At 38.3% G+C, this 24,445-nt stretch overlaps 1 protein-coding gene across 2 annotated transcripts in view; it reads left to right on the plus strand.

The window, feature by feature from the left end:
- The first annotated feature begins 1,077 nt into the window (after positions 1-1,077).
- LHX8 (LIM homeobox 8) overlaps positions 1,078-24,445 on the plus strand; it is a 31,789-nt gene continuing 8,421 nt past the window's right edge. Inside the window, exons 1-7 of one of the 2 annotated variants that reach the window (XM_002750973.7) lie at positions 1,078-1,439; positions 3,067-3,153; positions 3,591-3,752; positions 7,409-7,530; positions 9,550-9,770; positions 10,269-10,372; positions 14,963-15,058. In XM_002750973.7, the coding sequence (XP_002751019.5) occupies positions 1,233-1,439; positions 3,067-3,153; positions 3,591-3,752; positions 7,409-7,530; positions 9,550-9,770; positions 10,269-10,372; positions 14,963-15,058 (999 nt within the window). In that variant the 5' untranslated portion in view covers positions 1,078-1,232. The remainder of the gene's footprint in view (positions 1,440-3,066; positions 3,154-3,590; positions 3,753-7,408; positions 7,531-9,549; positions 9,771-10,268; positions 10,373-14,962; positions 15,059-24,445) is intronic. The other variant, XM_035251894.3, reaches the window with a different exon arrangement.

The following is a 24,445-nucleotide window of genomic DNA, read 5'->3' on the forward strand; positions in this document are numbered from 1 at the left end:
AAGAAATAGACTCCTAGATCTTGTTAGCTTCAGAAGTTTGTTTAGTTTTTTAAAATGGAGAAAAATCATTTAAAAATAATATTTTAACCAAATTTGTCCTTATACACTAAATAATGAAATAAAGCGTATGCTGTCAAGAGTCTATTCAAATAAGCACACCTTCCAATCTTAATCAAAATTACGGTACCCTGAGTACCTCCCTCGGCCGCTCCCCTACCCGCAGTCAGAACTTGAGGCAGCAGAAGACTGATGCTAGGGCTTAAATTTTGTCTAAGGAGATGAAAGAGCAATACTCATTAGCAACATACTTTTGTCTTTCTTGTAGCCTTGATTTCAAATCTAGTCGTGAATCATAAGCTTTTGTGTTTCTCAGATTTTCCTTCTTTGTCTTAATGTGAAAACTTTTCGCAAAGGGAGCACGAACTGCTAGTTAAGTCAGCCCCTAGACTGCCAGGAGCGGTGGCGTTCCTCGGCTAGACCAGAGAGCTGCGGGTTTCAAGAGAATGATTAAAACGTTCAAGTCACCCAGACCTCCACTTCCCTTCTGCTTGCTGCAGAAAGAGATGTAACCTGAATCTTTGTTTAGGTTTTGGTTGGGGAGCGAGAATTTAAAAGTCATGTCAAATGCAGGCAGCAGATTTTTTTTTTTTTTTTTTTTTTAAGTCAAGTTAACAGGCCATCCCCAATTTTTTTTTTTTTTTTAGTACTATACCTGAAGTCAGTTGGTGTGTCCTGATAAAGATCTTAACATGTAGGGAAGGCGGGTTTTTCTTAAAGAGATGAGGCTATTTCTCCAGGAAAAGACTTTCTCCTACACGCCCCCTCCTTTTTGTTAGGTTCCACCCTCTGGAAAACAAAACTTTTTTTTTTTTTTTCCTTTTCCTGGAGGGACAGAGCTCAGTGAAGTTGGGAAAGGAATTTTAAGAACGGTTCATCAGAAAGTGGTCAGGCCACAGCGGCCTCTTTGGACGAAGACACATTTGTAACATTCTTTCTCGGCATCAGCTTTTATTAGTGCATCGGGGCGGGGGAGGAGGGAGATCGACAGACACGGACAGCCTCTGACCCTCTGGAGTTGGTATGTGATAAGCAGCCCTAGCAGTGCCATGTATTGGAAGAGCGATCAGATGTTTGTGTGTAAACTAGAAGAAAAGGACGTGCCGGAGCTGGCAGTTCCCCCTGAGAAGGTGAGCGAGCCGACGCCTGGCCAAACCAGCTGAATCTCAGTGTCCATGAAACTCGAGTTGTTTGGGCTCCTAAACGAGGTTCAGAAACTACCTATAACGGCCTCATCTTCAGACCTGGCAATTTTTTTTTTTTATTACGTAGTAGCGTTAGTAATCATTTGCCCTCCCTCCCCAAAGGCTCACTTAACCTTGAGACATAGAGACTGTAATTTGGGAGATGAAGCCTTGAGCCTAAGGCGCTCTCAGGTCCATGTAAGTCGTGCTTTTGTTCTATTTGCTGTGGTGATCGTGGAGGTCCGGGAGAGTGGGTCGGGAGGACCAGGCGGCTGTTGGGTGGAATCGGAGAGCTGACTGGTTTCACTTGGCTGCCCGGGGACATTAGCCAGCCCTGAGGCGCACCTCCCGCTGCGGAGCTCCAGAAAGGCCTTCCGGGATCCCGGGGCTGGCGGGGAGAGGCATTTTACCTAAAATGCCGAAAGAAAACCGCAGGGCACAAAACGAGTTACGCGGTTCGTCTGAGTATATTGGGGAACCTGACAAGCTCTCACCTCACTCTGGAGGCACTACCTATGGGTGTCTGGTGCTTTGAAATCATCTGCAGCCTGAGGCCTCAGCAGGACCCGCGCAGGGCTCCCCTGACTTTCTCTTTGCTCCAAAGTCGGTTGGGGACACCCGGCGAACACTGAGCTGTTCTGCTTAAACGCCCTTTGTGTGTGAGGACGCGGCCTCAGTGCAGCCACGCTGGGTCCACAATAGAGAGCGCACCCTAGAAAGGGAGGGTCTCGCCAGAGGGTCCGGGAGACCCCCAGGTTGGTATCTTGCCTGGTGCTTCCAGAGGAAGGGATGCGAAGAGTCAGAACAGTAGAAGTGTGAGCCGTTCGAGTTCGGGGGACCCAACCGCCCCCGAACTAGCGTTTTTGGAAACGAAAGTGGGCGCTGCGTTTTGGTTTAAGAACAAAACTCCAGCAAAGACTTGGAAACACTTGAATAACGCGCGTTGTTTCTTTAAAACATTTTGACCGAGGTTGGGGGAGTTCTTTTAATGGCACAAATTGAATTCAGCTGAATATTTTCCATTAGTCGACCCGCTTTTTGCGCTGGTTAAAAATAATCCTTTAGTAGCTCAAATGTTGACTTACTGAGCCATAAGTGGCAATTTACACCTTAAAGAAACGAGTGTAAATCACTCGCGACTCTAATTGCTGTAAGTTTACGAAAGAGCTGCTGGCTCGGTTTAATCTGAAGCATTTTCATTCAAATTGTCATAGGAACAAACACCAGGCTTCTTAAATCCCGCTGTAATTAGCTTTCAAGTATCCTATTAAACCTCTTCACCTTTCGGGCTATCCTATTCAAAAAGCCCCCTTTAAAAAATATATATGTGTCTTGCTCTTTTAATTGAGGTTATTAAAGAAATCAAGTTTCTTCCCCCACCCCCTCCTCAATCCTCTTTTCTTCTCTCCCACTCTACCTCCTCCCGCCCCGCACCCCCTTTAGCCCGGTGTTCCCCGCTCCGCAATGATTGACGCCTGGAAAGAAAGCGCTTTGTGCGGGGATGATTGTTATTAACTTGTTATCCCCGGCGTGGGGGCGGGGAACCGACAAGCCTGGGTGAGCGCCAGGGACCCGGAGCCCGGGGAGTGCCGCAGCGTGCGGGGCGAACCACTGGCGCTCGGGTGGCGGCCGTCAGCGGCCGGCGAGGGAGGCTGCGCGCCAGCCCGCCCGCGGCGCCCGGGTTCTGGCGCCGTGACGGCTGCACGCGCTGCCCCGCGCGCTGAGGGCCTTCATTAGCTCGCTCCCCGCGCGGAGGCTAGGGCGCGCGGCACGCTCGGAACTTTTGATCTGTTTTTTCATACTTTCTCCCTCTCCTACCCCGCAGTGCCAGGAGCTCATGTCGGAGGAGTGCGGGCGGACTACAGCCCTGGCGGCCGGGAGGACTCGGAAAGGCGCCGGGGAAGAAGGACTGGTGAGTGCGGGGGGCTCGGGTGTGGCAAGACTGGCCCTGGGGATGCCGCGCAGGACTAGGGGCCGCGGTCCCCGCGCTCCTTCCACTGCCCAGCTGGCCCTTCAGGGAGCGGACTGAGGACGCAGGACGGAGGACGGGACGGGGCGGGGCGGGGCGAGGCGGGGTGGGGTGGAGTGGGGTGGGAAGCTTAGTTGGCCCGCGAGGAGGGCAGGGCCGCAAGACTCCTGGGGTCCGAAGAGGTCAGGGGTCGGCAGACCTGGCGGGTGCGTGGCCAGAGCTTGGACTCGGGGAAGAGGGCGAGAATCGTAACCTCAAGAAGCTGGGGGTGGGGTGACCAGGAGGAAGGGAGGGGAGTTGGTGGGGGTGCCCCTTTGAGTAGGTGGGATGCGAAGGGGAGGAGGGGTCTAGAACCTCCTGCGCCTGGCGGCTTCCTGCAGGTGAGCCCCGAGGGAGCGGGGGACGAGGACTCCTGCTCCTCCTCGGCCCAACTGTCCCCGTCGTCCTCGCCCCAGTCCATGGCCTCGGGCTCCGGCTGCCCCCCTGGCAAGTGTGTGTGCAACAGTTGCGGCCTGGAGATCGTGGACAAATACCTTCTCAAGGTACGACAGGGCCCCGAGTGAGAGGCCCAAGGGCTGCGTGGGTAGCGGGAGCTCTGAGAAAAGAGAAATGTTCCTCCCACCAACCTTTCCGTTCAAGTTCTGGATGGAGGTTGTAGGCTTTCGCGGAAAATCAGACCAGTTTAGGGCGACTCATCCAGTGAGATAAAGTGAGAAGAAACCCCAGACATTTCCTTGTTGTTGCAAAACAGCTTATGTGTGACACATCCTGGTCTGGATGCGCCGGATGCGTGTGGATGCGCTGGAGTCAGCTACCCACTTGTAGTGGAAGGGAAGTGGAAAAGCCCTTGTCCATTCTGAGACAGAAACCTGCTTTTCTTTACCCAGCCCCGGATCATTCCTTTCTTAAACATCTTTGTTCCCTCTAAACTGACTGTGGTCTCTCCACCCCAGTAACGCCCACGCCCATGCCTGCTTAGAAGAATTTTACGACGGTATGTATTAACTAATTCCCCTTTGCAGTGTCTCTTTTGGTGAGAGTCACTGTAAAGTAGCTTAAAGGGTCTTTTATGGACAAATTTTAAAAATATAGTCCCATGTTTTTTACAGTTACCTGAGGCTTTTACAAAGTAAATGTTTATAGGAGCATTTAAATAAAAACCATTTCAATATCTTCTTCCTCTTATTAAAGTTTAATACTTTTAGGGCACTCAAATGCTGTTTTTATGTACTCTCCAGTGCTTGGGGAAAAAATAGAAATTGATACAAAGTTAGACACACACAGCCTGGGAAGAAGTGTTTCAAAGTGGTAGTTTGAGAGCTGATTGTCTTAATTTGTTTTACTTTTCTCTTAAAATATTGTGGGGGAATTTTGGAATAGAAATTTTGGCAGGCCACAGTTATCCACCTCCGTGCAGACAGGATCATGGTCCCATGTGTCTTAATCAGAATATCATGGGTTTCAACTTAAATAACTTTTTTAAACCACTATTTAAAATAATGGTCTCTCCTACACTGAATTAGTAGCAACCCAGTTCACTTTCTATTCTCTCCCCACCCGGCTTAGGTTTCCAAAAGGATTAATTATGGAGAGTATGTGTTCAACAATCGTGTCAGTGGGTTTCTTTAAATTTCTACCTCAACATACAAAGCTGCTTAGTCTGTAAAATGGGAGTACTACCCTATAGATAAAACCTAGAGAAAATGCCAAAAGAAGTTTTGGTAAAAAGATTTAAAAATGACTTGGTGGTTGATTCTTTAAGCTTGCAAATTAACATTGGCTTTCTCTTTAAATCTGCATTCTTAAGATTCCACTTTCAATGTTGCTAAAACAGCCTTTGGATACTGCAAAATCATCTTTTAAGTTAAAACTAGCTTCTTATTTTTAATGAGCCCTCTCAATAATTAGTGTTATTTGTAAGAATGTTTCTAAGTAGATCTATGAAGATTCTAACTCTTCACAGCAGAAAAGACATAGAGGGGTTATGATGAAGTGACATTTAACACACCCTCTGAAATAGTAGTTTCTAGTGTTAATCTTTTATATATTTATATATATTTGTATTGCATAAAAATCCAACTTATCTAAGTGAGTTAAATAAAGCTTGCCTTTGTAATAGGGCAGGAGTCCTCTCAATGAAGTCTTCCATGTACAGTGTTATTCTAACACATCTTGTATTCTTTAGTGTGTAAGTTCTAACTAAAGTTTGATACTATATGACTAACAAAAACTGAATTATTAACTATATTTCCATTTTGAGTACTTCCTGCAGATAAGTTTAACTTGAGTCACTGATTTAAAAAAAATAAGTTAGACCTAGTATAGAAATATTATTTGAAGGTGTAACTAATATAGAAAAACACCATCTTGTGAGGCAAGTAACATGGAGTTAGAATAGAAAAGTATGACAGGAATTGGATGCATCTATTGCCTCGTATGATAGATACTTGAGTACTCTGTCCTTCAGGTGTTTTCTCTGGCTTGGTTATATGTTTAGACATATACAGATTAGATCAACAGTAGGTTTACAGTCTCCAGAATCTCCTCTATTCACCTTAGTTTACTCCCTGGCAAAGAACTGGAAGATAAAGGGACACTTGAGGAGGAAAGTTAACTTTGAGAAAAGGTGGCAACCAGGTGTGGCTTTAGGAGGGAGTAAGAGGGGGGCCATGGCTCTTGCCCTAAAGCCTTACTTTAAAAACAAAACAAAACAAAATCCTGGGTAAGATTGAAATACAGAAAGCCCTAAACAGTGGAATTCTAAAGGAAGACTGTTTTTCTAAACTTTATACTGGTTGGCCCCATTTTAGGAAAAAAATATAAGAAAACGACTTCTTCCAAGACAGTATTAAACATTGTTAATATTATTTATTCCAATTTCCTTGGATTTCTTTCTTATTTTAAATACTGTCTATAGTGAGCATGTAAGTTCTAAGTTCTTGTAAAGAAAGACCAAAACTTTTAAAATGTCATTAAAATGAGATTCTCGTTGATGCTTTGGAAAGAGACACAAAACTGTAATTAGAAGTCAGTAAAATTTTCTGCTTTGAAGCATCTTTTATATGTTATATCACAGAAAAACATGCTGGACAATAGTTCTAATTTGATAAAATCATTGGACACATAGCCTTCATTATGAAATAGTCATGCAAAAGTTATATCTCAGTTATTTACTTTCCTATTTTAATCATTGGATCCATTTTTAGGGTGTAATTGGTGTTTTTATATGTTACTGTTCTTTTACATGAAATTTAATTAAGCATAAATCAAGTTCTGTGTCCACTTAACAAGAGCAAACTTTGGGAGCCTGCATTGCATGCAGGCCAGTTCTATCTAATACACATCTTCATACTCCAGGGCTAAAGTTGTAGCGCTTCTAACATGATGGCAACAGTTTAAAGTGAGAGTAATTATGACTTATTCCCTGAATTAACAATATTTATTATTATTATTATTTAAAAAGTATAAAATACTGGCCTTATTAAACACCATCTTATATTTTACTACTTGAAGTGGAAGTGAAAAACAATGTGTGGGTGCTTTTTTAGAACCACTTATGATTAGATTTATTTTTTTCTCCTGTAGCAAAATCAGTAAGCAGTTTTACAGATATACTTTACTGTGTACTTCTATTGTTTCTGTACAGCTGTTTAATGTTAGAAGAAAGCCTGGGCGTCTGCTACATCAACATTTAAATTTATCTTAGTAATTTCTGTCTTGTAAGGGTAACTGTCTTACCAAGCTGCTTTTTCACTTTCTTTATTGCTGTTTAGTAGGTATACAGTTTATGATGGTTTAGCCAAAAAATAGGTTGAGTAGTACATGTTTTGTCCTCTTTAACTATGAGGTTTTATGGTGGGAAGAACTTGGTAAAATATATGTAAGACTTTAAAGTGACCAAAATGTTGCCTGTGTTCATGAAGTTTCCATTTAAGAAAGAAAAAGTAACCTGAATTCTTCAAAGGAATAAAAATTATATAGAAACACAAAATGTGGCATATATTAGTATAATTTTTTGGTTGAGGTTTAAAAGAGAATATATTCAGATGCATGTTTACAAAAATGACGTCTTTGGGATGAAAACATTCAGACCATAGGTTAATATATTCGGGGCCAGTTTTTCAAATTGCCCAATACACAAAGCCAATGAATACTTTTCTTAAATATGGTATTACTGTGGCTTTTCCTCCCTTCGCAGGTGAATGACCTATGCTGGCATGTCCGGTGTCTCTCCTGCAGTGTTTGCAGAACCTCCCTAGGAAGGCACACCAGCTGCTATATTAAAGACAAAGACATTTTCTGCAAACTTGATTATTTCAGGTATGCTATGAAGCTTTTTCTTAGTAGATGCTTCAAGAAATTATTATGCAACGAGACTTCTGTAATGGGCTTTTTTTTGTTCAGTTTTATTTAATGAAGCCCATTTTTCCTTATTTAATAGATTTCAAAATAAGGGTGCTTTCATGTTTGAGGTATAATTTGTATTAAATAAGCATGCTTACCGTTTTTAGGAATTCAGTAGACAAAAGTTAATTTTAAATAATATTTCCACTTTGGGGAGTGAAAGTTTGAGGCATTACAAACAGGGAACTTTTTTGCTGTGCATAGGTGTGAAGTATGAAATACAAGATGACTTATGGCAAAGCCCTTGTTTGGTGGGAATTATTAGATGAAATAAAATCATTAGTGGGGAGAAAAATCAAGGTTTTGTTATGCTTTTACCCATTTACCATAGAATGATCCCTAGTTATATACCCATAAAATTCTAAGGGTTTAGATACTATGATAAACAATGTTATTCAGATGAATTGACCATTCTGGTATCATAAATACACCAAATCTAATTCCGCCTAAAATGATTTCTTTTCTCTCATCTTCAGTTTCTGAAATTATATTTAGATGAGATATAACATTTTCTCTGTGTGATCTCTTTATAGTTTAAATGTAAGGTTTCTTCCAAGATATAATTCTATATGAACAGCTGTCTAGAAATTAATTCTCAAGAATGACTTTTAAAAATTACAACATTTTTTCTTTATTTACTTTTCTAAATGAAGAAAAAAATGTTCATTGTGAAATGGGAAAATTAATACTATATAATGAAGGTTGTAATACTATATATGTTTATACTACATTTCAATAAATGATTTCAAGGAGTTTAGTGATTAATTTGAATAAAAATTGCTAGGTAATTTAAAATAATTTATGAAACCCAGAGTCTTTTATAAAATCATAGAATTTTATAATTATCAAAAAGGTATATTTCTCAGCAGATTTATTCTTCATTACTTCAATGATGGTAATAATTTGCTTCCTCTTTCACTTGGGATAGGCTAATCTTAATTTTTCGTAGTAACTTTTAAAGCCCTTTGAAAGGTTTGGTTTGAAAGATTGGACAAGTGGAAGTCTAGTTCTTTAGGATTTTTTAACTCCTTGCTTCATGTTGTATTATATTCTGAAATTAATCTTCAGGATTCTGTTTTTCAGAGTAACTAAACAAACTGGTGATTGCTTTAAAGATGTATCTATCAATAAATAGACATTGACTAAACTAGTGTGATTTGGGCATGCCAGGCCACGACTCTAATTGTAATAGGAGACATGATAAAGAGTTGCCAGTCACTCAGGCTATAAGAAAAAAAAAAAGTAGTATTTACATATAGCTTTGGCATTTTAAGATTGACCTGCATTTAGTGTCCATTTAGGACTCTGAAAATTTAGATAACATTTACTTACTCCTCTGGATAGCAATACAATAGCTTTTTCACCAAAGAAAACATTTCTGACTTTTCCTTTCTCGCCCACCAAGGTGAAGAATTTCAGTTCTGTACATTCTTTGATAATTTCAACGTTAAATTTTTACGTTTTAACGTCCTAAAAATGATATTTAAATCATTTTCTAATCATTTTAACTTGATTTTAAGAAGTCATTATGTATATCTTCAGTTTTTCAGTATAAATATCTTCAGCGTAATTTTGCACTTTTAGATTTTCAGTGTGGACAATATGTGTTTATCTTAAGTAAATTTATAAATGGATTGATAGTTGATACAACAAAAAGGATTTTAAAACTCATTTTAAAAGAAAATCTCAATCTTCTTTATAGGAACAGAGAGAAGGTCTTATTTATATAAACAAGTTTGAGTTGTGACTCTATCTCAACTTGATTGCTTACCATATTGACTTTTAGAAAAATAATTGATTATTGTTTCATTTTCAAAATATTTAAATACTTAGGTTATTTCAATGTGGCAACATAATGTGCTAGTTTAATATTCGACTGATGAACATCTCACCAGGCATTAAAATCTTTACCTTCTACACCTCTATTTAATGTAGAAGGTATGGAACTCGCTGCTCTCGATGTGGGAGACACATCCACTCTACTGATTGGGTCCGGAGAGCCAAGGGGAATGTCTATCACTTGGCATGCTTCGCCTGCTTTTCCTGCAAAAGGCAACTTTCTACAGGAGAGGAGTTTGCTTTGGTGGAAGAGAAAGTCCTCTGCAGAGTGCATTATGATTGCATGCTGGATAATTTAAAAAGAGAAGTAGAAAATGGTAAATATGTACTTAAATACTTTTGAGTCTTTTGAGACAATGAATACAGAAATAAAAATAATTTTTCCTAAGGTCACTTAATGCATTATTTTGTACAACGTATAATTGTAGTAAGACTTACTAAGTACTCTACCGTCCTTGATGGTCTCTGTTTGTTTATAAGGAAAGCTACAGTGTATGTATAAGTTTTGTGCCATATTCTCAGGCAACAGCTTTGAGCTAGGGTTTTGCTTTTCTTTTTGTAAAATAGTTGTTTTCCTGTGTTTGCTGGGCCTTAGATATGTACTTCTAACTTTTTGAACTTTTCACTAAATATACAAGCCTGTAAATGGAATATTTTTTGTACAGTATATCTGTAGTATGTTTTAAAACTTAAGGGGTTTTACAATCTAACAAAACATATACAATTACACAAAAAGCCAAGAGATACAAGAAACCTGTTATTGCAAGATGGGTGTACCCATTTGAAGTACTGACATGTATGTTTTTTAAATACAGGTAATGGGATTAGTGTGGAAGGTGCCCTCCTCACAGAACAAGATGTTAACCATCCAAAACCAGCAAAAAGAGCTCGGACCAGCTTTACAGCAGATCAGCTTCAGGTAAGCATAACAATGAAATTTTGATTTTGAAGCCCCCCCACCCCAAAAAAGGCAATCTCCATGCTGCCTAAAAACACTTTCATGTTTTCTTAAAAAATTAGCCTATGTCTTTTATGAAAACTAATCTGGTGAATATATGAAAACATATTTATTGCCCAAAAATATTTATCAGTATTTCTAGCATTGTAATATGATATGAAATAGTCATTCAAGCTTTGTTTTCCTGGGGTCTATTGGTATCAACATCAAAGTGGAAACAAAATGTTTTGTTCTGACTTCCTGATAACATCATTCTGAACCAGGCATTTATCTTAATACCCATAATTGCAATGAAAGACAAAATATTTTGAGACTCTGAAAAGAGACACAGTATATGAGTCTATGGGACGCTAATGTGTTAGTCTTTTTAACAAACTGCAATGAGTCATTTAATGAACACAATTGTATGGTTTTTGAGTAGGAAATAATTGAAAGTGCCTTAATGTAAACAGAAAACTACTGGTTGACTACAACTAAGCAGATTCCTTTATGTTTTTAAAGGTGATAAAGGGAATACTTCTATAGTTTGATGCTAAATATTTATTATGTCCCCTGAAATGGGAGTGATTTTTTGAGATTAGTTGCCCTAAATATGATTGTCATTAATTTGATTTATACAAATTGTCAAAATAAATTACTCCTTGCTTCATATTTAAGTCCACACATATATAATGATTCTTTATGGTATTTTTGCAGATAATGAAATCACATTTTCTAAAAGATGAATGTGGCTGATGTATTTGTTTCATGTTAAGGAAAAGTAACATTTATTGAACACCTTTGACACTGCTGGATACCTTATACATAGTATCCATTTTAGCTCAGACTTTAAAGGACATTTAGGCAGTGTTAACAAATGAATAAAAGTAATTTTTTTCAAAAATCACGTGTAGTATTCTAAGACCTGCCAGTATTTAAGATGGATACAGGTGTTTCAAGAGATAATTTTTATGTTGAGAATGATTTAGAAAAGAAACCTTGATGTGACACACATATTCCAAAGGAACGTGGCAGTGGGAAGCACTCTAGCATTAAAATCTAGATCCATTCAGAAGAATTTTCCAAATGCATGGTTGTTTTAGATTTCTTAATTTAGGTATAAAGTACATGGTCAATAAGTAATAAATGTAAGATAAGGCGATTAAAAGAAATATCTCTCTTTGAGCCTCGTGTTCTGGGTTCTTCACTGGATTATAATGAAGGTCACACAATGCTCTAAGTCAGAAAATGTGAGTAGTTCTGAGAGACCTGGAAAAATCCTCAGTCATTAAAGGTGTCTGAGTTAAAATAGAATCTCTAATATAATTCTGTTTTTACAATGGTCTGTTCCCATGAAGGGCTGGTTATAATTCTAATAATTACAGGGTTGATAACTTTTATTTGATATAATAATTTATTAATAAAATTATAATTGTGAAAATTTGAAACCACTGTAGATACTTTTCTATGGAAAGATAATTGTAAAGTCTAATTAAATAAAACAGGATAATATTTGTGGAGGTCTTTTTATGCCAAGTCCTATACCAGGTGTTTATCTACATTATCTCCTTTAACAACAAACTTCATTCAAGAGTGCAGGAATTCCTCAAGGCAAACCACCAAGGGAATGGCAGAGAAGAGAGTTGGAATTTTCTCCTCCAACCTCTGGTCTCTTCATTTTGCTTGATCTTCCAGGAGACCATGAGTGGAACTCTGTCTTATCAAAACTCCACTTTATAGCAGCAGAAGTTTAAACAAAAGAGTGAGATTTTGAATCTTGTGGATAGCTTTATGGTTAAGCATGCATAAATATTTAAGCCATGCATTATGGTATATAAATGTGATCCGAATCATAAGTTTTAAAAATTGTATATCAGAATTACAGGTTTTAAAATCTGAAAGCATATGCTTTCAAAGTATATTCACATTCAATATTTATTAGAATTTATCTTACAGAAGGGGTGGCTGAAACAAATGAGATACAGTCTTTGTCCTAAAGTTCTTTATAATTTAGGAATCTGAAATAGCTGTAGATATTAAAAAACAAAACAAAACCTTAAATCATTTATTTTAGCCAGACCCTCTAATAAATCGGGCAATGTGTATCCTGATTGTCAAACTATTCTACCTTTCAGAATGCTGAATATTTTCAAGTAGAGCTTAAATTTGGGAAGATAATAAAATATTACAAGTGACCAGTGAGTACGTCAAGGCTATCTAGTCAGTGCCTACTTTGGACAGAGGAGAGTTAAAATGGAATGGATAAATAAGAGAATTTTCCAAATTTCTTTAGAAATTTGTGGGGAGAAAAAAATAGTTTAAGATTCAGAGGACATATTGGCAAATATATTTCAAATACTGTCCCATTCATTTGTAGAAATGATATTTAGGAAGTTTATGCTAATATGGTGGCTTGCTTATTGTAGGCAGAAGCACTTATTTAATGTTTATCAATATTAAAACACCAAGGTTAGCTCCTTCTTTAGTCTGTTTTCAGATAAAGTTGGTCAGCTGTTGCTATGCAGCCTCCTGAATTTTCTGGTAGATCTCCTGGGTTTAAAATGATGAGTGCCGACAGAGCCCCACTACTTGTCTATGTTAGAAGAACGTGGAAAAGGGATGAAGTGGGTTTTAGCAGCATTAGTACCTAGAGAATAGTGAAACTAAGTAGAAATTAAAAGGACCTCTTTTTTTCTTTTTCTGCGTGTAAGACTAATCATTGATACTATTGAAAAGAACGATCAACTTATCTTACTTTTTCTTGAGAATATTTCAGTTCTGAACTATCAGAGTTGTTTTGCTTTACCCTTTAATGAGAAATTGCTCCATTAAATATAATTTGGTTCCATTGTTTAATTTGTGAATTTAAAAATGTATTTACTAAAAGCATGCAGTTTCTGTTTTGCAAATTATTAATAATGACCTTACAAACAAATTCCTAAATCTGTTCAACTTTATTTGAAAAATTAAAAAACAAAGACATAGTTTTCATGTTCTTTTTACCTTTGGCATATTACATGTCCAACTGCATAGAAACACAACTCTATTTTCACAGGAAGATGTCAAAATAACACATTTGGAGTAGGAAAGAAAGAATAAAGTGAACTGAGCAAGAATAAACTTTTAAGCCAATTTTGCCCTTCTTTAAAACCAAACATTCATGTTCTGTTTATAATGATCTGTAGATACAATATAGCTAGATGGGAAGTCAAGAATATTTAATTCTAGAAGAGTCAGTAATCAGAGAGAAGTAAGTTAAATATAATTCATAAACCTCAGAAGGTTTCCCAGAACAGCATTGGCCTTTTTTCTACACTATCTTCAGGGTTTTCTGTATTGTCAAGTTTTATTCTGTCACAAACTCTTAACATACTCTCGGACAGAAAGGGAGCTTAATTAACTCCTAGGGATATGAAGAATAAGACATTCCTTTTGATCTCAAGGAACTCACTTTCCACTATGGAGAGTGAACTTGAAAACAAATTATTTAGCTACTCTGTAACAAGTGCAGTGGCAGAATAAAGCATTATGTAAGGACCATAGTGGAGAATGCAATTAATTTTGTCTGCTGTAAAGATCGTAGAGGCTAGCATTGCTTGAGGTCTTTAGATAGACTGGTTACTCACATCCTATGCCAGCAAATAAGCACAATCCCTTTGAGTGCCAAGCTCCTCTCTCTCGTTCTTTATAATAATACATTTTTTAGATTGTGTAATTCTTCCCTCAGTTGACTGACGTTTAGTAATAAAATTTAAATATCTCACTTAATTCTCATAATGATTCTCTTTTCTGAAAGAATTCAAAGTTTTTGGCTTATTCTGGTATTCTCTCCCACTCTACTCTTCTCCCTTTACCTTTTATTTATAGGCAGTTATTGGCATATCAGTATCTTTCTGCCAGGAAATTAAAACCAAAGAGTTTTGTTTTGTGTCTCTTTTAGAACTTGGCATAGTGGTTTCAATCCAAAGGTTTACATCAGAATCGCCTGTGAGATTTTTAAATATATACATGTTTAGACCCTGGTAAATTCTTACTCAGTGGACTGATGGGTGTCTCTTTTTAGACTCTTTTTCTTTTCTTCTAGAGCTAGTGCTCAAAACTATGATGGGGTCATTCCAATTAAATGGAATCCTTTTGTTGATCTGTGTACTATTTGCAGATGAATGAAAATGGTACTAGGGGCTTTAAGCCTCTGTAGTATTTTATTAAGTTTTCGAATGTTGGCAATTTTTAACAAAACGAAAAAAAAAAAAAGAAACTCCTGCTGTTTGACTTGTGAGTTATAGGAATGAAAGAAAAGAAAAGGTGAGCTTATTTTTAAAGGTGACCATAGTTGAGAGACAAAGTTTTATGTTGAAATGGATTTTCTTTAAGTTCTCAGCATAGCAACTTGTGTGTAAATTTACAAAATATGCATTCATTTTCACTTATACATATTTCCTCATACTGATTTTCAAGTTATAAAAGTATCCCATGTTCTTGTGCATGTCTTATATCTTATGATAAAAATGCAGGAAGAAGACTGAGCTGCTTGTTTTTAGCAATTTACTACTTACATATTTTAAACAACAGGTTATGCAAGCACAGTTTGCTCAGGACAACAACCCAGATGCACAGACACTCCAGAAATTGGCAGAAAGGACAGGCTTGAGCAGGCGTGTGATACAGGTGATTATTTTACTATTTTTTTTTTAAAAAAAGATTTTTAAAGATAGATATCGGATCTCCCTATGTTGCCCAGACTGATCTTGAACTTTTGAGCTTAAGTGATCTTCCCACCCCAGCCTCCCAAAGTAATGGGATTACAGGATGAGCCACTGTACCTGGTCACAGGTGATTAATTTAAAGGTCAGTCAAGAGAAACTAAAAGTTCTAATTGTGGTCTTTATAAGTATGCAGTGTGTGTGTGTGTGTGTGTGTGTGTGTGTGTGTAGAAATGTGAAAACATTAATTCTCATTTTAAATCTTTTCCCATTCTAAATCAATTTTTTTAAACCTAATAATTATCCTGCTTGGATGAGGCTGCCATTTGTAAAATGACTCTTTTGCGCATCTTACATCATCCAGTGCTCACAGCAGCCCTAAGATCCTCAGGCTAAAAAAGTTTCAAGCTAAATCTTGCTCTAAGTTCAGTGTACTTTCCTGCTTTTTCTATGATTGTGTGTGTGATGGGTGCTGATGGCCTTTGCTAAAGATCCAGGGAGAGGAACTGGTGTGAACAAAGCTGGGAAGTGATGATTTAGTGCAAGTTTGTTGGAATGTAGAATTTATGTTTGGAAATGGTGGGAAATGAAATTGTTGAAGTTAATGTTGGAGAGGCTCATGAATGCAGAGTTCTCTTCTGAGCAGGTAAAAGCCATGATACAAGATTTTGGGAAGAAAGGGGTAGTGACAGCACATGGGAAGAATTGGAGTTGAGAGTGGTTAGAGAGAGGTAGCAGCTTAGTTGGAATGTGGGAATGCCCAGCAAAGTAGTGTGATTTTGTTGTTTTCGTTTGTTTTTGAAAAGACACTTAACTGGGGTAGAATTCATTTGGGAAACTTTTTGAAACAGGGTCATGCTGTGGCCTAGGCTGGAGTGCAGTGGCGCAATCACAGCTCACTGTAGGGACCTCCTGGGCTCAGGTTATCTTTCCACCTTAGCCTCCCAATTAGCTGGGACCCCAGGTGCACACCACCATGCCTGGCTAATTTTTTAATTTTTGTAGAGACAGAGTTTTACCATGTTTCCCAGGCTGGTCTCAAACTTGTAGGCTCAAGCATTCCTCCTGCCTTGGCCTCCCAAAGTGCTGGAATTATTGACAGTGAGCCACCATGCCCAGCTCTGAAACATTTTGACTGACCACTGATGCCAGATAGTGGATACTAGAGAGACAAGAAAGATGTGGTGACTGTAAAGGGAAAGCAGAGAGGAGTCAAAGAGTCAATGACTCAGCCAGACTTGATGTCTCACGCCTGTAATCCTAGCACTTTGGGAGGGCAAGGCAAATAGGTCACTTGAGTCCAGGAGTTTGATAGCAGTCTGGGCAACATGGCAAAACCCTGTCTCTACCAAAAAAAAAATTAGCCAGGCATGCTGGTGTGTACCTGCAGTCCCAGCTACTTGGGAGGCTGAAGTGGGAGGATCACCTAAGTCCTGGAGGTTGAAGCTACAGTCAACCGTGATAGCACCACTGCACTCCAGCCAGGGTAATAGAGTGAGATCCTCTCAAAAAAGTGACTTGTAAATCTGAAGTCAAAGTAATCACGGGAATGGTGCCATTGACAGGAATGTGAAAGTCAAAAGAAAGCTGGATTGGAAATTGGGAGGGAAAGGACCCTTACAGTTGTGCTAATTATGCAGTGATGGTGGCAGTTGAGTATATAAACTGGTATTTGAAAGAATGAGCAGGACTCAAGCAAAGAGATCTAATGCCATGAATTTGGATAATATCCTTTAGAAAGACATCACGGGGTATAAAAGGTAAAGAGTGGGTTTTAGAGCAGGGTAAGAGGTTCTGTTTAAATGGGACATGGTAGCAGCTAGAATTGAGGAAGGAGTCAGGTGGAGAAGCAGCATGGAGGCTGAAGAAGTGGGTGAATTCAAGAAGAAGGTGGCCAGCTGTGTCAAGATTTTCAGAGAGATCAGGGAAATGGAAATTATTTTATTTTATTTCATTTCATTTTTTATTGTATTTTCCCATACAGAGTCTCACTCTGTTGCCCAGGCTGGAGTGCAGTGGTGCCATCTCAGCTCACTGCAACCTCTGCCTCCTGAGGTCAAGCAATTGTCCTGACTCGCCTCCCAAGTAGCTGGTATTACAGGTATATGCCACCACACCTGGCTAATTTTTGTATTTTTAGTAGAGATGGGTTTTCACCATGTCGACCAGGCTGTTCTCAAACTCTTGACCTTGTGATCTACCTGCCTCAGCCTCCCCAGAGTGCTGAGATTATAGACACAAGCCATGATGCCCAGCTGGAAAATAATTTTAAATAACACTGGAAGTTCAAAAAATTAAAGGAATTAAAGCAAGTAACCATAAAAGACACGATGAAACTCAGGGAGGGGAAAGGTAAATGTCTTCATTGCACATATTATATTTTGTTTCTTAATTTGGGTGGTTGATACACAGGTACTTATTTTTCCATAGGACTGAAATGTTTTGTAATTAACAAATCATCTGTACAAAGAAGCAGAAGGAAAAGACCTGATGGTACTGCAGCTTCTCTAAAGACCTGGGGTTCCCAGTGTTTTAATTGACTGCAGGGTAATGAGGCTATCTTAGGAGACAATTTCTACCACCTCAGCACTTTTCAGATACCCAGATTATTTTGCTTATTTCAGAGTGCCAAATTTTAAGAAGGGAATAAAAAAGAACCAATCTGAAAAACATACTACCTTACAGGCTACCAGGAGTGTGAAAGATTTAGATCATGCCATAATATTAAAGGAAGCAGGGATAGTTACTGGAGATAAAGCCAGGAGATGGTAAAGGAAAGAGTAATATGCAGAGTAGGCATCTTTAAATATTTATGAAAGGCTTCCCTGCAAAGGAATGTAGAATAAGGCACCAGTGTTCACACATAATGAACTTTCTCACTTATTGAAAGGCTACACAAATGACATGGACTACCAGTGAAGATAGTGAATTTCCTACACCTGGGAGAGCAATTTTCTTTGAGAAGTAGTTCAGACAATGGGGTAAAGGTTCCCTCTAATTTAAGACTCTATGTTCATGACAATAATACCTTCAGGTAAGTCAGATGCATGACTGTTATGTTTGATACTATTTTGAAGTTGGAAACAAGGAGAGTTTTCTTAAAGCTTTTCATATTTGAGGGACTAAGAATCACAGTCAGACACCTGTCATGTAATTTCCAGGTATTTAGGTTACTAGCATTATAAGCAAGTTAACTTCGTCCTAAGCCCAACAATTTGGAGAATAGGTTTTGGATATTGGTTTTTAATATGTAAAGGTTGGACGTTAAATATTTTTGATATGATTCCAAAGGAAAGAGTACGAGCAGGTATATTATATGTATCTATACATAGGTTTGCTATATGTTATAGCCCTTCAGAGTAATTTTTAAGAATTAATTACTGTGATCTTAAATAGTAATCATGCTTTCCCTCAGCCTTCTTTCTAGCATTGGGTACAATATTTTAGAAAGGTAAGAAAAATGAGTTTTTATTACTAGACCTCTTCTCATTCTATTATGCAAACTAGGTCACCCAAAGATTAGGGGGAAATAGTGGTCTGACACATGGAGAGTTTCACATGTCCTAGTTACAAATATGCTTAGTAAGACATTTGTAATGAAGCAAAGTATGATACTAAAGTCAAAGTAAAAAGATGAGTGATTTTTCCCACACACACTACATCCAGATACAATAGCTGTTCACATACTCTTTCAGATAAGTGAATTATGACTTTTAAGTTGCTCCACAACTTTTATGTTGTATAGAGACAGAGTAAGATACAGCTATTTCTTCCAATTAGTGTACTGGGAATTCCCTTCCATTCTAATATTTACATCATATTTTTATTGCTACAAATATTGAGCATAGTATAATTTATTTAGTTTCCAATTTTTCACTATCATAAAATGCTGCCATGAGCAACACTGTGTATCTACCTTGTATGCTTGTTCAATAGTTTCCTTAGGACAAATTTCTGAAAGTGAGATTGTTAAGCCAAAAGATAAAACATTTGTAGGGCCTTTATACAAACATGAAATTTCTTTGCCTTCCAGAAAGTCTGTACAACTTTATTCTGCCAGGATTGCTGCATAGGTATACACGTGGCAATGTGGTTTGCTGCCTCCATCCCACTGTCACCTACATCTGGCATTTCTCCCCATGTTATCCCTCCCTGACCTCCCCAATTCCCATTGTTCCTCCCTTTGCCCACCCCAACAGACCTCAGCATGTGATGCTCCCCTCCCTGTGTCCATGTGTTCTCATTGTTCAATACTCTCCTATGAATGAGACTATGCAGTGTTTGATTTTCTGTTATTGTGTCAGTTTGCTGAGAATGATGGTTTCCAGATTCATCCATGTCCCTACAATGGACACAAATTCATCATTTTCTATGGCTGCATAGTATTCCATGGTGTATATGTGCCACTTTTTCCTTGGCCAGACTATCATCGATGGGCATTTGGGTTGGTTCCAAGTCTTTGCTATTGTAAACAGTGCCACTATCAACATACGTCTGCATGTGTCTTTATAATGGAATGATTTATAATCCTTTGGATATATACCCAGTAATGGGATTGCTGGATCAAATGGAATTTCTATTTCAAGGTCCTTGAGGAAGTGCTACACTGTCTTCCACAATGGTTGAACTAATTTACACTCCCACCAACAGTGTAAAAGTGTTCCTATTGCTCCACATCCTCTCTAGCATGTGTTGTCTCCAGATTTTTTAATGATTGCCATTCTAACTGGCATGAGGTGGTGTCTCAATGTGGTTTTGATTTGCATTTCTCTAATGATCAGTGATGATGAGCCTTTTTTCATATGTTTCTTGGCCCCATATATGCCTTCATTTGAAAAGTGTTCCTATCCTTTGCCCACTTTTGGATGGGTTTGTTTTTTCTTGTAAATCTGTTTTAGTTCTTTGTAGATTCTGGATATTAGCCCTTTGTCAGATGGGTAGATAGCAAAAATGTTTCCCCATTCTGTTGGTTGCTGGTTCACTCTAATTATTGTTTCTTTTGCTGTACAGAAGCTCTGGAGTTTAATTAGGTCCCATTTGTCTATTTTGGCTTTTGTTGCCAATGCTTTTGGTATTTTAGTCATGAAGTCCTTGCCTACTCCTATGTCCTGAATGGTTTTGCCTATATTTTCTTCTAGGGTTTCTATGCTGTTAGGTCTTATGTTTAAGTCTTTAATCCATCTGAAGTTAATTTTAGTGTAGGGTGTTAGGAAGGGGTCCAGTTTCTGCTTTCTGCACATGGCTAGCCAGTTTTCCCAACACCATTTATTAAACAGGGAATCTTTTCCCCATTGCTTTTGTCAGGTTTGTCAAAGATCACATGGTTGTAGATGTGTGGCATTGCCTATGAGGCCTCTGTTCTCTTCCATTGGTCTATATCTCTGTTTTGGTACCTGTATCATGCTGTTTTGATTACTGTAGCCTTGTAGTACAGTTTGAAATCAGGTAGCGTGATGCCTCCGGCTTTGTTCTTTTTGTTAGGATTGTCTTGCTATGTGGGCTCTCTTTTGGTTCCACATGAAGTTTAAGGTGGCTTTTTCCAGTTCTGTGAAGAAGGTCATTGGTAGCTTGATGGGGATAGCATTGAATCTGTAAATTACTTTGGGCAGTATGGCCATTTTCACCATATTGATTCTTCCTAACCATGAGCATGAAATGTTTCTCCATCTATTTGTGTCCTCTCTTATTTTGTTGAGCAGTAGTTTGTAGTTCTCGTTGAAGAGGTCCTTTTATGTTCTTTGTTTGTTGTATTCCTAGGTATTTTATTCTCTTTGTAGCAATTCTGAATGGGAGTTTGCTCATGATTTGGCTCTCTGTTAGTGTGTTATTGGTGTATGGAAATGCTTGTGATTTTTGCACATTGATTTTGTATCCTGAGACTTTGCTGAAGTTGCTTATGAGTTTAAGGAGATTTTGGGTTGAGGTGATAGGGTCTTCTAAATACAATCAAGTGGTCTGCAAATAGAGACAATTTGACTTCCTCTTTTCCTAAGTGAATACCCTTTATTTATTTATTTATATTTTTCTTGCCTGATTGCTCTGGCTAGAACTTCCAATACTATATTGAATAGGAGTGGTGAGAGAGGGCATCCCTGTCTAGTGCCACATTTCAAAGGGAATGCTTCCAGTTTTTGCCCATTCAGTATGATATTGGTGGTAGGTTTGTTGTAAGTAGCTTTTATTTTTTTGAGATATGTTCCATCGATACCTAGTTTATTGAGAGTTTTTAGCATAAAGGACTGTTGCATTTTGTTGAAGGCCTTTTCTGCATCTGTTGAGATAATCATGTTTTTTTCTTTGGTTCTGTTTATGTGGTGAATTACATTGATAGACTTGTGTATGTTGAACCAGCCTTGCATGCCTGGATTGAAGCCTACTTGATCGTGATGGATAAGCTTTTTGATATGCTGTTGCAATCGGTTTGCCAGTATTTTATTGAAGATTTTTGCATGTATATTCTTCATGGATATTGGCCTGAAGTTTTCTTTTTTTATTGAGTCTCTGGCAGGTTTTGGTATCAGGATGATGTTGGTCTCGTAAAATGATATGGGAAGGATTCCCTCTTTTTGTATTGTTTGGAATAGTTTCAGGAGTGGTACCAGCTCCTCTTTGTATGTCTGGTAGAATTCAGCTGTGAACCCATCTGGACCTGGACTTTTTTGGTTGGTAGGCTCTTAATTGCTGCCTCAACTTCTGCCCTTGTTATTGGTCTATTCAAGGTTTCAACTTCTTCCTGGTTTAGGCTTGGGAGGGTACAAGTGTCCAGGAATTTATCCATTTCTTCCAGGTTTACTGGTTTATGTGCATAGAGTTGTTTATAGTAATCTCTGATTGTAGTTTGTATTTCTGTATGATCAGTGGTGATATCCCCTTTATCATTTTTCATTGCATCTATTTGATTCTTCTCCCTTTTCTTTTTTATTGATCTAGCTAGCAGTCTATTTTGTTGATCTTTTCAAAAAAACAGCTCCTGGATTTATCTATTTTTTTTTGAAGGGTTTTTTTTTTTTTGTCTCTATCTCCTTCAGTTCTGCTCTGATCTTAGTTATTTCTTATCTTCTGCTAGCTTTTGAGTTTTTTTAACCTTGCTCCTCTAGCTCTTTCAATTTTGACAATAGAGTGTTGATTTTAGATCTTTCCTCACTTCTCGTGTGGGCATTTATTGCTATAAATTTTCCCTCTAGACACTGCTTTAAATGTGTCCCGGAGATTCTGGTACATTGTGTCTTTGTTCTCATTTGTTCCAAAGAACATCTTTATTTCTGCCTTCATTTCATTGTTTATCAAGTCGACCTTCAGGAGCCAATTGTTCAGTTTCCATGAAGCTGTGCAGTTCTGAGTTAGTTTCTTAATTCTGAGTTCTAATTTGATTGCCATGTGGTCAGAGAGACTGTTATGATTTCTATTCTTTTGCATTTGCTGAGGAGTGATTTACTTCCAATTATGTGGTGAGTTTTAGAGTAGGTGCAATGCCGTGCTGAGCAAGAATGTATATTCTGTGGATTTGGGGTGGAGATTTCTGTAGATGTCTATTAGGTCCACTTGGTTCAGATCTGAGTTCCAGTCCTGGATATCCTTGTTGATTTTCTGTCTCCTTGATCTGTCTAATATTAACAGTGGAGTGTTAAAGTCTCCCACTATTATTGTGTGGGAGTCTAAGTCTCTTTGTAGGACATTAAGAACTTGCTTTATGTACCTGGGTGCTCCCGTATTGGGTGCGTATATATTTAGGATCCTTAGATCTTCTTGATACATTGATCCTTTTACCATTATGTAATGCCCTTCTTTGTCTCTTTTGATCTTTGTTGGTTTAAAGTCTATTTTATCAGAGACTAGGATTGTAACTCCTGCTTTTGCTTTTTATTTGCTCTTTATTTGCTTGAGAAATCTTCCTCCATCCCTTTATTTTGAGCATATGTGTGTCCTTGCATGTGAGATGGGTTTCCTGAATACAGCACACCAATGGGTGTTGACTTTTTAATCCAGTTTGCCAGTCTGTGTCTTTTGATTGGAGCATTTAGCCCATTTACAAAGGTTAATATTGTTATGTGTACATTTGATCCTGCCATTTTGATGCTGACTGGATGTTCTGCCTGTTAGTTGATGCATTTTTTTCATTGTATTGATGGTCTTTACCATTTGGTATGTTTTTGGAGTGGCTGGTACTGGTTGTTCCTTTCTTTGCTTAGTGCTTCTTTCAGGAGCTCTCGTAAGGCAGGCCCAGTGGTGGTGAAATCTCTCAGCAATTGCTTGTCCATAAAGGATTTTCTTTCTCCTTCACTTACTTATGAAGTTTAGTTTTGCTGGATATGAAATTCTGGATTGAAAGATCTTTTCTTTAAGGTTGTTGAATATTGGCCCCCCATCTCTTCTGGCTTGTAGGGTTTCTGCAGAGATATCTGCTGCGAGTCTGATGGGCTTTCCTTTGTGGGTAAACCGACCTTTCTCTCTGGCTGCCCTTAGCATTTTTTCCTTCATTTCAACCCTGGTGAATCTGACGATTATGTGCCTTGAGGTTGCTCTTCTTAAGGAATATGTTTGTGGTGTTCTCTGTATTTCCTGGACTTGAATGGTGGCCTAGCTTGCTAGGTTGGGGAAGTTCTCCTGGATAATATCCTGAAGAGTGTTTTCCAGCTTGGATTCATTCTCTCTGTTACATTCATCAACACCTATCAAATGTGGATTAGGTCTTTTCACATAATCCCATATTTCTTGGAGGCTTTGTTCATTTTTCACTCTTTTTTTCTCTATTCTTGCCTTCTCATTTTATTTCATTGAGTTGATCTTCAATCTCTGATATCCTTTCTTCTGCTTGGTCGATTCAGCTATTGAAACTTGTGTATGCTTTGCGAAGTTTTCATGCTGTGTTTTTCAGCTCCATCAAGTAATTTATATTCTTCTCTAAGCTGTTTATTCTAGTTAGCCTCTCATCTAACTTTTTTTCTAGGTTCTTTGTTTCTTTGCATTGGGTTAGCACATGTTCTTTTAGCTCTGAGATGTTTGCTATTACCCACCTTCTGAAGCCTGATTCTGTTAGTTCATCAGATTCATTCTCCATCCATCTTTGATCCCTAGCTGGTGAGGAGTTGTGATCCTTTGGAGGAGGAGAGGCATTCTGGTTTTTGATGTTTTCATCCTTTTTGCACTGGTTTCTTCCCATCTTAGTGACTTTATCTACCTGTGGTCTTTGTAGTTGGTGGCTTTTGGATGGGGTCTCTGAGTGGACGTTCTTTTTGTTAATGATGAAGTTATTTCTTTCTGTTTTTTTTTTTTTTTTTTTTTTTTTTTTTTCATTTTCCTTCTAACTGTCAGGCCCCTCTGCTGCAGGACTGCTGGAGGTCTACTGCAGACC

This window comes from Callithrix jacchus, chromosome 7 (assembly GCF_049354715.1).
Source record: "Callithrix jacchus isolate 240 chromosome 7, calJac240_pri, whole genome shotgun sequence".
Taxonomy (NCBI): domain Eukaryota; kingdom Metazoa; phylum Chordata; class Mammalia; order Primates; family Cebidae; genus Callithrix; species Callithrix jacchus.